The sequence below is a fragment of the Eptatretus burgeri genome, chromosome 17 (assembly GCF_056783735.1).
Source record: "Eptatretus burgeri isolate ZD-2024b chromosome 17, Ebu_testis_v1, whole genome shotgun sequence".
In the NCBI taxonomy this organism is placed as follows: domain Eukaryota; kingdom Metazoa; phylum Chordata; class Myxini; order Myxiniformes; family Myxinidae; genus Eptatretus; species Eptatretus burgeri.
In genome coordinates, this window is record NC_140977.1 from 32,840,732 (window position 1) to 32,857,759 (window position 17,028).

Below are 17,028 nucleotides of genomic sequence, written 5' to 3' on the forward strand. Positions count from 1 at the left end.
ATCAAACTATGATCGTTTGTGGGCAACACATTCAGCCTCCTTGACAAAAAAAATTCAGCCGGAGAAACTGTCGGAGAAGATGGACTTTGAATGAACCCTGGTCGAAAACAATAAAAAAAAACGAAGTTCGTTATATCTCGGAGACTATCATTCAGACATACATGAAACTGGTATGGTAGGTTCATGGTATGTCCTAGTTATGTGTGAGAAAGAACCGTTGCTATGGACGCTTTTGTTGGCTAGTAATGGCTGAAAAACGATTAAATTCGACTTGATCGACTACCCATGTCCGCCTACCGGCTTGTCTGTCTGCGACCGCTGTTTCTCGACAACCACTGGCCCAATCTAATTGAAACTTGCCAGGTATATTGCTGGGACTCTGAGTATTTGCCTTTTCAAGGTTTGATATTAATCGGACAAGTGGTTCCCAAGTTATGGCCATTTATTTACCAAACCAATGACAGGACACGCTGCTATGACGTCACAATTAACGTCACAATTTTTATTTTGCATGTACGGGCTCGCAGGTACGGGCACGTACTAGTATATTAGATTTTTTATTCAGGGAGGAGAATGGAGAAACAGAGAGCGAATGAGTGAGAAGAGAGTGGGGAAGAGGAATAGAAGATGATGGAAGTATTTGAACATGAGGCCGCTTGATGGCATGCATTGTTCGGTCAGTGCATACCCCGTACCAACCAGTGCACTCTTTGTGCTTCTACTCCAATGTGCAATTGCCCAGCCTTCTGGATTTGATTCCCATTCATATTGACGATGCATGGGGAGGCTAAGTAAGTGAACCAATCCTTTTATTCAGCCTTTTGCTTCATGGTACGTTTAAAATTTCGATTGGCAATGGTAATGCGTGAGATTATCTTCGAGGGCCTCTCACGTGGTCCAGTTTGGTCCATTTTCTAGCGTAGTTGATGCACCTGCATTCTTCACTCGACTTGTGTATAATTTGTGGACTTCATAAACACCATGTTGGATGTCCTGTTCACTGTGAACATATCTTGCCCACGAGCACAACGTGTTCAACTGACGCTCTTCTTGGAATCGCCCCTTGCTCCCTCTCTGCATGGTTTGTATGTTAAGGAGCTTAATTTGTTTCCAAGGGATGGGCACTCAAAGTCCACTTTGGTTTTATGGGCTCTCAAATCCCTTTGAAAATATAAAGCCATCCTCCATTTCTGCCCTTAATTTTTTTTTCTATCCCTATTACTCCTCTTCCCTATAAGCTCACGATGTTTCTCTCCATTTCCTGTTCTTCCATCCTCTTACTTGTTGCACCCACCTGCTGTTTGACCACCCTGCTGTTAGTGCATTCCTTTCTACCCTCTGCCATATTGTTCTTCCCTGAGCATAGATCAAAGATTGACCATGAAGATGTGCTTTCCTTATTAATTTTTATACTTCCACTGACCAATTCGCCGGAGGTATTATGTTTTTGAGTTGTCCGTCCATGCTAATTTTATGTTTTCTCTGCAACCGCTTATCCGATTGACACAAAATTTTCACCAGAGTTGCGACCACTCACGTAGAACGTTTACTGATTTTTTTTTTGACATCATAGGTCATGTGGTGTGGCAGCCATGTTGTAAAAAAGGAAAAACTTTGGACCTCTGTTTTACCTAAACTGCACCAAGGAAGAAAATTTAAACTTGGCACATGTTAAGTACTCCCCTTGGGGCAGAAGTGTTTTTTGATGGTCATAGGGGGCTTTGTTGTGATGTCATAATTTTTTTTAATGCAATGTCAAGGCTCGTATAAGAGCTAACACACAGAACGTATAACAAAGGGGAGCAGCAAACAGGAGGGATGGGAGAGGAAAGTAGAAAACAGTGGGGAAGGGAGAGCGATGGGGTGGGGTACACGAGGTAAGCAGTAGGGACGCTACAGGGACTTTCATGAAGGAAAGCAGGGAATTTGAAAGAGGTGGGTTTGGGGTGGATGAATGAGGGTAGAAAAGATCAGGGAGGATAAGAGATGGTGGTGAACAGCTGTTTTGAAGACCTGGAGGGAGGAGTGGGATTGAAGAGTGTGTGGGAGTTTGTTTCAAAGGCGGGAAAAAAGAGGAATGAAAGATTGAAGGTGAGCAGTGATTCTTGACCTGCGGAAATATGGGTGGGGCAGATAGACAGCGGGGTGGGGTGGGGGTGCGAGGCCGGAGAGGAGACTGTAGAAGACAAGACCACCGACCTGCCTGTGGTGAGAGAATGCGAGACCCAAAGAATCAGCCTCATCGCGGGAGGCACTACCTGTGATCTTAAATGCCTTAGTTTCCGCAGCGTGAAGTCGATAAAGGTGAGAGGTGGGAGTTCCAGCCCAGAGGGGAGACCAGTTCTCCATCAGGCTGTGGAGAAAAGCTTTGCACATGGTCAGGAGCTCTGTTGTGCCAAGGAAGGACTTTGCACGATGGAGGATTCCCAGTCGGGGACTGGCTTTGGAGGCCAGCTTGAAGCCTTTTTCACAAAAATGCCTTCAAAAATCTTTTTCTCTGAAACAACTGAACAGATCAAAGCAAAACTTTACAGGTATCCTATTTGTGAGCTATTCATGAGGACCAAAAAGTTCTCCACCTATGAAGTCATGGGTCACATGGTTTGGCAGCTATGATTTTTTTTTTGAATAATAAACCTTTAAAAATCTCATCCTGGAGAATGGCTTGACAGATCAAGGGGAAGCTTCACTTACATGTTCCCCAAGCCGAATGGATACCAGTTTGTTCACGAATAATTTATAGGTCACATGGTCTGGCAGCCATATTGGATTGAACGAAAATCTTAAAAAAAAAACAAATTCTCTTGAACCGCTTCATAAATTGACGTGAAATTTCACAGTTATGATCTCGTAGTCATGTAGAATAAATGTTATAAATTTCAACCTGATTGGACACATTGTCTGGTCGCCATAATGATTCAATGTTTTGCATCTGGGTTCAGGGATTTAAATCAAACTTGGTGGAAGTATGTATAATGATGTAATAATGTGGGTGGAGGCATATCTGTTGACGTCACAATGTTGAAGAATGCCTTTCTAGCTTTATTCTGGTTTTTCCATTGACTTATTTCCAATTACAAGGTTACCCTTTGTGCATCGATTACACCCAGCCCTTTCATCAGTCTAAAAATCTTTACCACCTGGATGAACCGATAAGGTGCAGGTTTGTTCTGCACAGTACTGCAGGAAAACATTGTCTCAGGCTTCTTTGATTGTCTCAGATATTCTAAACTGCTTAATTGGACATTTCTTGGAGTTATGACCTTGCTTGAGACAGGTTTTCTGCACAGGGATACTTGTGCCTCTGATGCTAAGCTATAATCATCCATCCAGCAAAATTTTCTGAGATTAGCTGATCCATCCATTGGGACCATACTCTGCACAGAGTGTCGGTGCTACCAAAGTAGTCTCCTGGGCTATTGGGCACAATTCTGGATGGGTCACCACTCCAACACAGGATACTCAAATGGCTCAATCATCCCAGAAAGCTGGTATTCATTTTGTCAAACTCAGAAGGATGACAGGCTGAGTCAACCCCACCTGGTATTAATTTAACAGCAAACAGGATTTGAACTCAGGACCCTAGGATCCTAAGCACACCACCCTAACCATTAAGCCAACACCTGGCACAGATTAGCTGATGCAAGCAGTTTTTTTTTAAATACAGAAACCATCCATATAAAGTTGAAGGTCTCGGGTGGAATACATTATAAGTTGATCCACAAAATTGTATTCAATCATCAATTGAGATGATGCTTGGAAGTTTGTGCTGGCTCAGGTTGGCGGCAAGTGACGATTAATTTGAACGGTTTGTTCTTATAATTATAAAAACAAAAAAACATTACAATCCTAATTCCATAGTTCGTATTGTAATAACATTGTGTGGCAGATCGTGGGGGAAGTATCATCATGATGGAATGTAAAGAACGGATGAAGTAGCAGATGGTTTGTAAGGTGTTCGATCTAACATGTTTCATGGAACAATCATCTAACATGTTCTATTCCTGATAAGCTTAGCTGCTGTACAATGCAGTGTCGTCAGGGGGAGCTGCATCCTGGAGGGTGAGATGTTAACCCGGTTGTCCACTTATTTATTTTCTTGTTAGCACCCAACTGGGCATTAGCTGGGCTGGTCGGGGTGGGGTGAGGGGAGGAGGGACAATGGCATATACAGCGTGTCCCTTACATCAGTACCCATTTTTTATTTTGTATGCATGATCGAGGCTCATGGAAAGGGGGAAACACCAACAGCAGAGTGGATGTGAGAGTGACATCAAGGGGATGGAAGGAAGGACACATGGGGTGGACAAGCTACACACAGGCTGAATGAAACAGCAGGAATAGAAAAGTGGGGATGAAACGGAAAAGGACAAAACCAACCGAGAACTAATGAAAAGAGGTGAGGGAGAGGGGGATTTAATCCAAGAAGCATATACAACTTTATTTATTGAATATGGAACAGTTAGAATAATGTTTGAAGTTTTAGCCTGGTGTTGGCGCAGTGGTTAGGGCAGCGGCTTGGGATCCAAAAGGTCCTGAGTTCAAGCCCCGTTCGGCCACTGAATTAATACACCAGGGCGTTGACTCAGCCTGTCATCCTTCCGAGGTCGGCGAAGTGAGTACCAGTGTACTGGGCCGGTGTATACCCCGGTTAAAATAGGTGTACCATATCCCTGTGTCGTCAGAGGCGACCAGGGTTGCGTCAGGAAGGGCATCCGGCGTAAAACATGTGCCAAATCACTATGCGGATCATACGGATGATCCGCTGTGGCGACCCCTAACGGGAGCAGCCGAAGGAAGAAGAAGAAGAGAATAATGTTTGAAGTTTTGTTTAAGAGTCAACATGTTCATCTCTTTCAATACACGCATGTCTGGAGGCGTTGAACGAACACAGATAGCACGGAATATGCCCTGAACAACATGAGTGATCTGATCTCATTGCTCATCCAAAGAATGTGCTCACATGAAATAAAATGCATCATTGTTGAAACCACACAAAAACCAATCACAGGGAGTCAGGTCCAGGGATCTTTGGGTCCAAGCAATGGGTTCCCTACGGCCGATCGAGCTGTTGGGGTACGTTGAATCAAAATTCACGAACAGCCCGTTCACAACAAAAACTCCAAAAACTTAGGTTAATTGAAAGAGAAGGTTGACAAGTTGAGTACGACACAAAACTTCCAATATTGCTCTAACGGTTCCACGTAAGTTTCAACTGGAAAGTCGTGCATGCTTCTTGTAATCAATAAAAAGAAATGAGTACTTATTTAAGGGACACCCTGTATTTTAGGTGCTGTGTTCGTGCATGCGTGCGTCCGTCCGGAACCTCTACTCAAAAATTATTGGATGCATTTCTTTCATATTCGGCACATGTATGCAATAACAGCTGAGCATGCGGCATGTCAAAATATTTTGGGATTGGAGAAAAACATCATGGGACATTCAATCTTATTTCTGAATTTTGTCATTTAATAATCGATTTACACGAAGGAATAGTACAGGATTGTATATGCTCTTGTAAACAACTATTTATTTATATACACTTTATCACCTCCACTACTGGTTATACCACATTTAATTATTTATTTATTCTTACACAACCATCTCCATGACGAACATAGTACCTTGAATTATGTACTGTATTTATTTCTGTACACTTTATCATGTCCATCACCGATAATTATACCACATTATTTATTATTTATTTATTTATACACACTTACCACAACTGACATACCACATTGAAATGTTTATTTATATACATTTTACCATCTACACAACTTAAATACTATCTTTAATAATTTATTTAAGTATGTACCTTTCACCATTCTCATACTCACTGTACATACCACCTTGAATTATTTACTTATACACACACTACCACTACCGGTGCTGACATACCACCTTAAATGATTTATTTATATACCTTTTACCTTTGTACACTTGTATATACAGGTATTCGACAAAAAATGGAAACACCTGGGTAAATGAGGGAGACCAAGCAACGGTTTCCACACAGTTGTGGCCCATGTGTTCACCAAGCAAATAACATCCCAGCATGCTTCGGGTCATGTCTAAAAATGCTGCACAGGCCTGGGTGCCCATTATTATGGCTAACATGGCTGTCGGAGGAGACCCCTCCAATGTCCCCATCCACAGAGCACGTGGTCACTGAATGCTTTGATGATCATGACACTGATGTTATTCATATGTCATGGCCTTCTCAGTCATCAAATCGGAAGCCAATCAAGCATTTATGGGATATTCTGGAATGACGCCTGATTCAGTGTTTTCCACCTCCATCAAACAGGTGTGAGTTGATTGACTTTCTCGTGGTGGAAGAATGATGCTGCATCCCTCCTGCAAAATTCCAGACACTGGTGGACTCTATGCCATGGTGCATGCAGGCCGTACTGGCCATAGTGGTGGCCCAATGCCCTATTAAGTGACTTTACATTGGTGTTTCCATTGGTTTTTGTCCACAACCTGTACAATTATTTATATATATATATATATATATATATATATATATATATATATATATATATATATATATATATATTGCAATAATCTACACATTTAATTTTTAGGGTGAGATTGGGGGCCTGTCCTGGATGAGGATTTCCATCCTTGTGTTTTTTTTTTGGCACCATGGATGCTTTCGGACCTTCCCTGGTCTACTGCCATGGTAACCACAACCGGTTTTATGAATGGCGCTTTTAACAGAGCTGATAACTCATGACAGGTTTCTGGCTAACTCGACCTTGTTTCTTTAATTTTCACCCTTATTCAGAAGGATCCTTTCTTATCTTGAAGAGCTTGCTTTACTGCATCAAATGCTGTATTCCCTTGTGCATGCCATGCCATGATGGGGTCCTTATCTTGCCATAGCACATGGTATGATTTTACACATGGACATCTCATCTAACTAAATCCCTGGAGCTGTGGTGGCAGTTTCAGGGCAGCGGAAGGAACTGAAATTCAATGAAATGCTCTCTTTTACTTTGTGGTGCACATTGAATCAGAACATGAATGATATTTATTGTATGTGTAACAAAGGTGACCGAGATTGAGAAGGGTGGCAAAGGATGCTTTGAAATGCGTCCGGCAGATACCTGACCTTAATTCAACATAAATGGTGAATGTGGAATAAAGCAGTCAGTTGAAATAAGTGGACAGCATGCAATACCATGGTTTAGTTTGGTAATTGGTAGTGCTGATGATGTCTGGCTTGTTTTCTGTATCCATTCGCATGGTGTGCTGTGATCAATGCTCTGCACGACATGCACATGGAATTGCAGCACAACATAACATACCTGAGCACATGTCCCTCCGGAGGTTCTGCACCAGGCTTGTAGATTCCGACTTTGGTGAAAATCCCAAGCAGGAGGATGAGCGCCACCACCCCACACACGATGTACACGATCAGATGCGTTTTGTCCCGAGTTGGATCGTACGCATTCGGGGCTTTGGCACCATGTGCGGGCGAACCTTGCTCGTGTGCATGGAATGCACGGCTCCGGTTCCTGCATGTACTCTGGTCGAGGCTCATGAGCCATTCGAGGCAGCAGTAGCGGAATCCGCAAGTTCCACAGCAGAAGAGGTACGGTGGGTCTTTGCACAAGAATGGCTCGTCCCACTGGCCCATGACATCAAAGTATCCTTTGCACAACCCGGGCAGCGCGAGGTCTTTAGAATCATCCAGGTCTGAAGCACCTGCCAGGAGCTCAAGGGTGCTCAGGTTGTGATGCAAGGGGACACCGAGCACACCCAAGCGACCGGCATGCACCAAAAGCATCGGCTGCAGTAGCAGCAGCAACGTGGGAACACAGGCCAAATCGGCCAAGCAGCACGCTGCCGCACACATCCCACGCTGCTGCTGCTGCTGTTGCTACGAACACTACTACCACTGTTCTTGTTGCTGCTGCTACTTCACTTTCTGATGCAATGAATGATAGCTCTGGTTAACGAATTAGTCTGCAAAACTGAGGGAGGCAAAACATTGTAACGTGACTGCACCTTGTTCTCGTCAGGTCTGATGCTCTTTCTTTGGATCGATGCCGAGCCGATTGGGTGAACTCATCTGTGCCAGGCGTCCCAGTCTCGCTTGCCCACCTGCTTTGTTATGTATCCTTCCACACAGACGCGATATTACCTTGGAATAGCAAATGTCTGGCGCGGGCTTTCCCGGATCCAGGATGTCTTCTCCAAATGTTCACTCACGAGCTCCTTATTCAATGCCCTCTCCTTTTGTGCGCAACAAAGCACTCCCGAACAGCGGCCAGCAGGCTCGTCCCTTCAATATTTGAATCGCGTCTTTGGGCGCGCATTATAGTCAAGGTGCTGAAATCTCCGGCTTGCGCATAAACTGTGTCAGAATGACTCTGGCACACTCCCTCCCTCGCTCACCTCGAATTCATGTCCGTCGCTCTCACCTGACAACAATGGAATCGCACGTCAACTGTGAATTCCGATTATTGGAAGCAACGACGATCACGACACATCGATAGATGGACAGATAGATACGAGGACGCGCTGAGCGGCCTGATGATGATCCTCTGCCGGTGTCCGCGCTCGAAGCACTGATGGGGGCGATCGGAGAGCAGAGCGCACCGCAGTTGGGACATGCATGTTCTTGTGCAAAAGGAGGGGCTCAAGCGAGAAGAGGGGGAAAAAAAACCCTCGCACAATGTCAAACGTTACTCTATATCACATGCAGCATCGTTGCAATCAAATGGATGCTTTCGATCAGTGTATTTTAATCGATACTTATTACAGGTGTAACTTTGTGTTTCACCCTCTGTTCACAGACAAGGCTGGGTGAAGATAAAGATAAAACTCTGTGTGATATATATATATATATATATATATATATATATATATATATATATATATATATATATATATATATAAAAAGATATATTTATTTATTTATTTATATTTACATTTTTATATATATATATATATATATATATATATATATATATATATATATATATATATTTGTATTTTTATATATATATATATAAAGTTGAAAGTGTGTCTGTCTGTGTGTGTTTGTCTGTGACCTATACACGCGAAAAGTACTGGACTGATCCTCACCAAACTTCACATGCTGACAGAACATGTACCCGGGAGTGTCCCGATGCAAAAGAATTGTACTTCCGACTTGTGGTTCCCGAATTATGACGTCATCATCTGATTGCGTAACGTTAATTTTTCAAGTTCAGCCGTTTAACATGGGGCCAACACCATTTGCAATTGAACGAAAAAATAATGCAACAGTCAATTGAAGACAATGACTTCCGACTTCCCGGTTTCCGAATTATGACGTCATCACCTGATTGCGAAACGTTAATTTTTCAAGTTCAGCCGATTGACATGGGACCAAAGTAATTTGCTGGAGAATGAGAATTAATTAAGTCGCAAATGATGACATGAAACCAGCCTCACATTGTTGAGGCATTATGGTTTTTTATCTGATGCGGCAATAAATCTTAACATTTTTGAACTCGAGTCTTCTGCATATAAAACATGGCAGGGAAAATATAATATTATAGTGCTGATGAAAAAAAATAATAATGGTGGCAGCCTCTACAATTTTACAATTAACTGTGACATATACTCCTTCAGACCCGCCGTCATCCATGGGATTCCTGTGCGGAGCACGGGTATCCCTGCTAATATATATATATATATATATATATATATATATATATATATATATATATATATATATATATATATATATATATATATATATATATATATATATATATAAAACCCTGTGTCGTAAGAGGCAACCAGGGTTGCGTCAGGAAGGGCATCCGGCATAAAAAAAAACTTGTGCCAAATCATTATGCGGATCATAACGGATGATCCGCTATGGCGACCCCTAACGGGAGCAGCTGAAAGAAGAAGATATTATATATTATATATATATATATATATATATATATATATATATATATATATATATATATATATATATCAGTGTGATAATGATCTGGCTTGTGCAATATATTATAATAAATTAATTTATTGTGGTATTTGTTAATGTGTACGTACTTATGAATTCTCTCTGTTGCATGAAAACTCCCTGCCCCTTTCTCCCTCACCCATCCTGCTTCCCTCCCTCTCTTGCTCGCAACGTACGAGTCCATGTTATCAATGTCGTATGCATGGGACACACAATGTCAAAACGCAGTGTGTTATGTGCACTTTCCCGTTAAATTTTGAAAATACAAACTTGATGGGGGGGGGGGGGGAATAACGAGCGAAAAAAAACAAGGCCTTTTGTGTAAAATATGGAAGGCACGAGAGTAATGGGCATGGAATAAGATTGATGGACACACATTTAATGAGACAGGGAGATGAAGGAGGTGTCATGGAGCAGGCATCTCCTGCATCTTCCAACTGCTTATGTCCTCTGTCTCAAGGATAAATATGGAGTCAAGATTCGAACGATGCAGATTCAAATCCGACATTGATTAATGGCAGAGTGGTGAAACAGCACAAGGAAGCAGTGAGATTTAAGTTTAAAGGAATGGACAGCTGACTGGAGCTGATTGAGCGCAACATGCGAAAAGGAGAGCATCATGTGGGATGTGATCCCAAAATTGGACTTGGTCAACTTTAAGAGGAGAGAAGCCGCTCAATCTCAGATCTGCTGCTGTGCATTCATGATCTGTCTCGGCCACAGCAGACCGAGCGGATTCATCATTATGTTCAGGAAACGCATCTCTGTAAAGTAGCATTTGTAAGTTGGGTGGCCGGTTATTTGGTGGGTCCATGGTTTGCATTTATTATTGTTACCACCTTCCCCGAATGTGAAGGAGGTTATGTTTTCACCTGTCTCTCTGTCTGTTTGTTTGTTTGTCTGTCTGTGTACATAACAGGATATCTCAAAAAGTTGTGGACGGATCCGGATGACATTTTGTGGACCGGTTCGGTGTGTGAGGATGAACTGATTCGATTTTGGTGAAGATCCGGATCCAGATCCGACTACGATAATTTTTGAAGTGATTCTTCACCATTGAGAGATGGGGCCAAAAACGATATATAGCACAATATCTCAAAATGTTGAGGACGGATTCGGATGAAACTTGGTGCACACGTTGGGTGTGTGGGTGTGTTTGTCTGTGTCACCATTTTATCAGAGATTGCCAAATGTATCTTCGTCAAACTTTCAAAGGTTCATCAGTGGGTATACCTGGTGTTTGCGTAATGGTTAGGGTGGTGGGCTTGGGATCCTAGGATCCTGAGTTCAAATCTCCCCTTGGCTGTTGAATTAATAGCAGGTGGGGTTGACTCTGCCTGTCATCCTTCTGAGGTTGGCAAAATGAGTGCCAGCTTGCTGGTATCCTGTGTCAGAGTGGTGACTCAAGGAGACTGTTTAGGCAGCACTAAAGCTCTGCACAGAGTATGGTCCCAATGGATGGATGGATGGATGGATCAGTGAGTGCCAGGAAGCGTTTTTGGCAAAAAATAATTTGTTTTGAAAATTTTGAAAAAAAAAGTAGAATTTTTTGGTTGTTAATCTCTCTATAGTGCATAAGCCTTTGTAGCGAATGGTAAATGATCCCCGACTCCATTCCTTAGTTTTTGGTGAAGATCCGGATTATATATATATATATATATATATATATATATATATATATATATATATATATATATATATATATATTTAATTTGAGGTTTGTATGCTGACTTCCCTTCCCCTACCCTCATGCTGACTTCCCCTACCCACATGCTGACTTCCCTTCCCCAATCCTCATGATGATTTCCCTTCCCCTACCCTCATGCTGACTTCCCCTACCCACATGCTGACTTCCCTTCCCCAATCCTCATGATGATTTCCCTTCCCCTACCCTCATGCTGCCTTCCATTCCCCTACCCTGCAGTATGGAAGTGTTGTCGGCCCCCACAAAAAAAAAATATTGAAAAAAAAAACATTTGATTTTTCAAAACGCGAACAGGATTGGAACAGCACCGGGCAACGCCGAGTACCCTGGCTTCATAAATAATCAAATGAATACCAACGTTAAAATGCCACCTTGGTGGATGGGAAAGGACTGGTTAAATTGGGGGGAAAATTGGTACTTTGGAACTAACCTATTCTTGTTGCAGGAGATGATGAAATGCTCGATCAAAAATGAATCAGCATGACCTCCACACAGGTAAGAGGTCAATGTGCCATCCTGTTGACGATGTAAGCTCGCATTAGGAAATGCACTTCGAGGGTTGATATTGTGCTAAATAGTTTTCCTTGTGAACTTTATCCCATTAGTCACTGTAATTAAATAATACACATACATTATAGTGTGAGCAGAAGTAATTTTTGGTTTTAGCACTTGGTAAGGAAAACAAAATGATGATAATTAATTGCTTAGAAGCCAAGAATTGTCGTGAAAGAGTCCTCTTTAATCCCCCTGTGTTGTTTCACTATTAAATGTGCTTTTTACCTCTAATTACCCCCCTCTGAAGCATCACTACGGGGTGCAGAGTGGTCGTTGAGCGGACTTGTCTGAAGCTATGTGTGCCATGTCACGTGGCCAGTGGTGAATTTTGGCCAATTGGATTCAAAATTTGAGCTTTGCATGCACATCCAGTGACCAACGTCTTGGTCACGCACTGAATGGCTTGCATGATGCCACTTGGTCGATTGGTTCACACGCATCTGGATGATCAGATGGGAGCTCTCTCGGTGGATGTGAAATAATGGTCAAAACAGCAGGAGAGGAGAACCGATCGACGCCGCAGCGAGAGAAAGTGTCCTTCTCTCCGTGCTGCAACGGTTGAGTCGTGAGGCACGGGGAATGCCACTGTGAGTGAGAGTTCATCTTGATCCCTTTAGTAGGTGCACCACCACGAACGAGTTAAAGCCCATTCCTGCAGCGGGCACATCAGGACCACCATGAGCTACAGGAAGTTCAGGATTCAGCGCATCCTCCTCCTTTTGTTTTCCCTCTCCCTGTTTTTTGTCCTCCTGTGTGGTTCAGGGTTAGTTTTAAGTCTGTGAATCTATTTGTGTTTTCAAGATTAGCATGTGTCTCCCTGCAGTCTTGTTCCCTCATTTCCTACCTTTCATCTCCCCATCCTTACTCATAGTTTCTTAAACATTTGTTTTTTCAATGGACGCATTTATTTGGGTTCTCGAGTCGATCTTCCTGCGTATTTAAATTGAAAAGGTGCGTGCTTTGAATGAGTGTCCGTAATGCCAATTTATTGATGTGAACATTTAAATGCTCGGTGGTTGTTTTAGTTATAGCTTCCCCTACCCTCATGCTGCCTTCCCTTCCCCTACCCTCATGCTGCCTTCCCTTCCCCTACCCTCATGCTGCCTTCCCTTCCCCTACCCTCATGCTGCCTTCCCTTCCCCTACCCTCATGCTGCCTTCTCTTCCCCTACCCTCATGCTGCCTTCTCTTCCCCTACCCTCATGCTGACTTCCCTTCCCCTACCCTCATGCCAAATTATTGATGTGAACATTTAAATGCTCAGTGGTTGTTTTAGTAATAGCTTCCCCTACCCTCATGCTGACTTGCCTTCCCCTACCCTCAAGCTGACTTCCCTTACCCTACCCTCATGCTGACTTCCCCTCCCCTACCCTCATGCTGACTTCCCTTCCCCTACCCTCATGCTGACTTCCCTTCCCCTACCCTCATACTGACTTCCCTTCCCCTACCCTCATACTGACTTCCCTTCCCCTACCCTCATGCTGACTTCCCTTCCCCTACCCTCATGCTGACTTCCCTTCCCCTACCCTCATGCTGACTTCCCTTCCCCTACCCTCATGCTGACTTCCCTTCCCCTACCCTCATGCTGACTTCCCTTCCCCTACCCTCATGACGACTTCCCTTCCCCTCCCCTCACACTAACTTCCTTCATACCCCATTCACCACCATAAAACACTACAGGGTTGAAGGAGAAGAAGGGGTGTCAAAGAATGTGAAAATTGGACAAATGAACACGTTTAGCAATCAAACTGCGATAAGGATCAATTCCACAGTATAAATTTTGAAACTTGGCTCAGGTTATGAGATTCTCGTGCTTATCGCAAGCATGGAAATTAAATAATGGCACAAACACTGGTGCTACTTTTTTGATAATTGAAGGAAAATGTCCTTCCTTGCCTTCGTTTCGCCTCCCACTTTCCTCCTCCAAAAGCCCCCCCCTCTACCCCATATGGATATCTCCGGGTGGTCTCTGAGCGGTGTTTAGTATTGTGGCGGACTCGGGTCGGGGACGAGAAGACCACGAAGGGGGAAGGTTCCCACCAGACTCTCCGGAATCGCAGGCCGTCGCACACAAATAACTTTGCGACGCAGCAGGTCGCTAATCAACTGTGAACGCCAATAACTCTATCACGTGACTCAGGGTCCTCCAACTGATGCTGTTTACCTAAAGGTCACGTGATTTAATTACCGGGGGACATGCCTACCCACATGCTGCCTTCCTGTATGCCTTCCCTTCCCTTGTTCAAACCGGAACCTTACTGGATCAGATGCAGCCGAGCGTAACTGCCCAAGGACGTACCGGCTAGAAAACCAGATCATTGGGGGATAACATCGCAACTAAGCTAGAATACGAACCATGCTGGACCAATGAAGGAAAAGATGAAAATGAGCTGGGAACATTTCTAGACAAAGCATTTATTTACACTCGAGCAGGGAAAGGTATGTGGCACAGTGAATGCAGTATATTGGTCTTTCCATCAGGGATAGCAAGGAATTTGTGGGGTGCGACAAAAGACAGGCAATTTACAAAAGCAGACTTATCCCGTTTTTTTGTTTTTTTTTGTATACCTTGGTCGAGGCTCGTATGAGAGCTAACACACAACTCACAGCAAGGAGGCATGAAACAAGAGGGGCGGGAGTGGAAGGGACAAAACAGTGGGGAACAGACACATTAGCTGAACTGTGGAAGGGAGAGGGATGGGGATGGGACGGGGAACATGGCGAAGAGAAGATGGACATTTCAGGAAGGAAAGCAGGAGAAATGAAGGAAGTGGGCTTGGGTGGATTATCGGGGGTAGAAAAGATCGAGGATTTGGATGGGGGAAGATAAGAGGTGGTGGTGAACAGCTGTTTTGAAAGTCTGGAGGGAAGAATGGGAAAGAATAGAGTGAGGAAGTTTATTCCAAAGGCGGGAAAAAAGAGGAATGAAAGAGTGAAGATGAGCAGTGATTCGTGATTTTGGTAGTTTTACCAGAAGGGGGTTGTTGGCGGACCTTGAGCGCCCTGTGGAAATGTGGTGGGGACAAATCGCAGAGAGAGCAGGGGGGGCAAGGCTGGAGAGGAGTCGGTAGAAGACAGAAAGACCACCGACCAACCTGTGGTGATTGAGTAAGAGGCCCAAAGACTCAGCTTCATTGCGGGAGATGCCGATGATCTTAAATGCCCTGGTTTCGACAGCGTGAAGCCGAGAAAGGTGGGAGGCAGGAGCTCCAGCCCAGAGGGGAGAGCAGTACTCCATCAGGCTACGGACAAAAGCTTTGTAAGTGGTCAGGAGCTCAAGAGGGCCGAGGAAGGACTTAGCACGACGGAGGATTCTCAGTCGGCGACTGGCTTTTGAGGCGAGGTTGGAAATGTGACTTTCCCAGGAAAGGTCATGGCAGATAGTGAGACCCAGAAGCTTGAAAGAAAAGACTTCTTCCAGAGGATTGTTAAGAAAGTGGATGGGGGGGTTTTGTAAACGGTCCTTTCGAAGAGACATAGTGAGAGTGTGAGATTTGTCTGGATTGAAAGACATGTTCCACGTGTTGGACCAGTTTGTGATTTTATCCAGATCTGCAGTGAGCGAAGAAGCTGCTGCTTGCCGGTCTGAGGGATGACAGATGGTACGGCAGAGGGTGGAGTCGTCGGCAAAGAGAAATAGAGGATTTTCCAGAGAGTCTGAGAGATCATTGATGAAAACCAGAAAAAGAACAGGGCCCAGAACGCTACCTTGAGGAACTCCAGCCTGCACAGGAAGAGGGGATGAAAGAACTCCATTTAGGGCTACACGTTGACTGCGACAGGAGAGGAAGTCTGCGAGCCATGAGTGGAGATGGCCTTGAATACCATGGGAAGAGAGTTTCGTGAGTAGGGCAGGGTGCCAGACTGTGTCAAAAGCACGTGATATGTCCAGGGATACGGCTCGGATTTCCTGTCTGGCATTGAGGACCGCCATCCATTGATGGGAGAGCAGAAGCAGCATATCCAGGGTAGAGTGACTTGGTCTGAAACCAAATTGATGATTGGAAATCAAGCCATTGGAGAAGAGGAAGGATTTCATGTCTGAAGCGATGATGGATTCCATCACCTTGCTGATGATTGGGAGAAGGCTGATTGGTCTGTAGTTACAGGGATCTGTTTTTGCACCTTTTTTATGCAGGGCAGTGATGTTAGCAGATTTCTAAGCAGATGGCAGATGACCTTGGGCAAATGAGAGGGTGAATAGAACAGAGAGGGGGTGAGCAAGAGCAGAAGAGCAGGCTTTGAGGACACGTGGGCTGATGCCGTCTGGACCGGTTGCAGAATCTGACTCGAGGTTTGAAAGCAAGCTCTCCACCTTGTCAGGAGAAAAGGATACAGAGTCCAGGGACAGTTGGGTGCGACTGGGTAAAGTGGGTAGAGATAGTGATGGGTTTAGGACACAAGATTTAGCTGCAAACACCGAGTTTAGACATTCAGCTTTATCACGTGTGGAATCAGCAGTGCGGCCATTTGAGGTAAGGGAGGGGATGGAGGGGGAACATACACCAGAAACAGATTTGATTAAACGCCACCAGGATTTTGAGGAGGAAGAGAGGTTTGAGAGTTCAAACTTGAGATGAGAAAGATGTTGTTTTCTGGCTCTCCTGAGGGTAGATACACACTTGTTCCGAGCTTTGTGGAAAGAACTGAGATTGCCCTTAGTTGGGTTTGCTTTCCATGAGGCAAAGGCAAGTTGTTTCAGGACAACTGCCTCGCCACAAGCTTCAGTAAACCAAGGGCGGGAGGAAGGGTAGGACAACTGAACACGAGAGGGGATAAATCTGTGCATG

General features: G+C 44.1%; 1 protein-coding gene across 1 annotated transcript in view; it reads right to left on the reverse strand.

The window, feature by feature from the left end:
• Positions 1-8,598, reverse strand: part of SHISA9 (shisa family member 9) — a 26,962-nt gene extending 18,364 nt beyond the window's left edge. The window contains exon 1 of the mRNA XM_085863372.1: positions 7,317-8,598. Coding sequence (XP_085719498.1) covers positions 7,317-7,867 — 551 coding nt within the window. The 5' untranslated portion in view covers positions 7,868-8,598. The remainder of the gene's footprint in view (positions 1-7,316) is intronic.
• Positions 8,599-17,028: the final 8,430 nt, after the last annotated feature.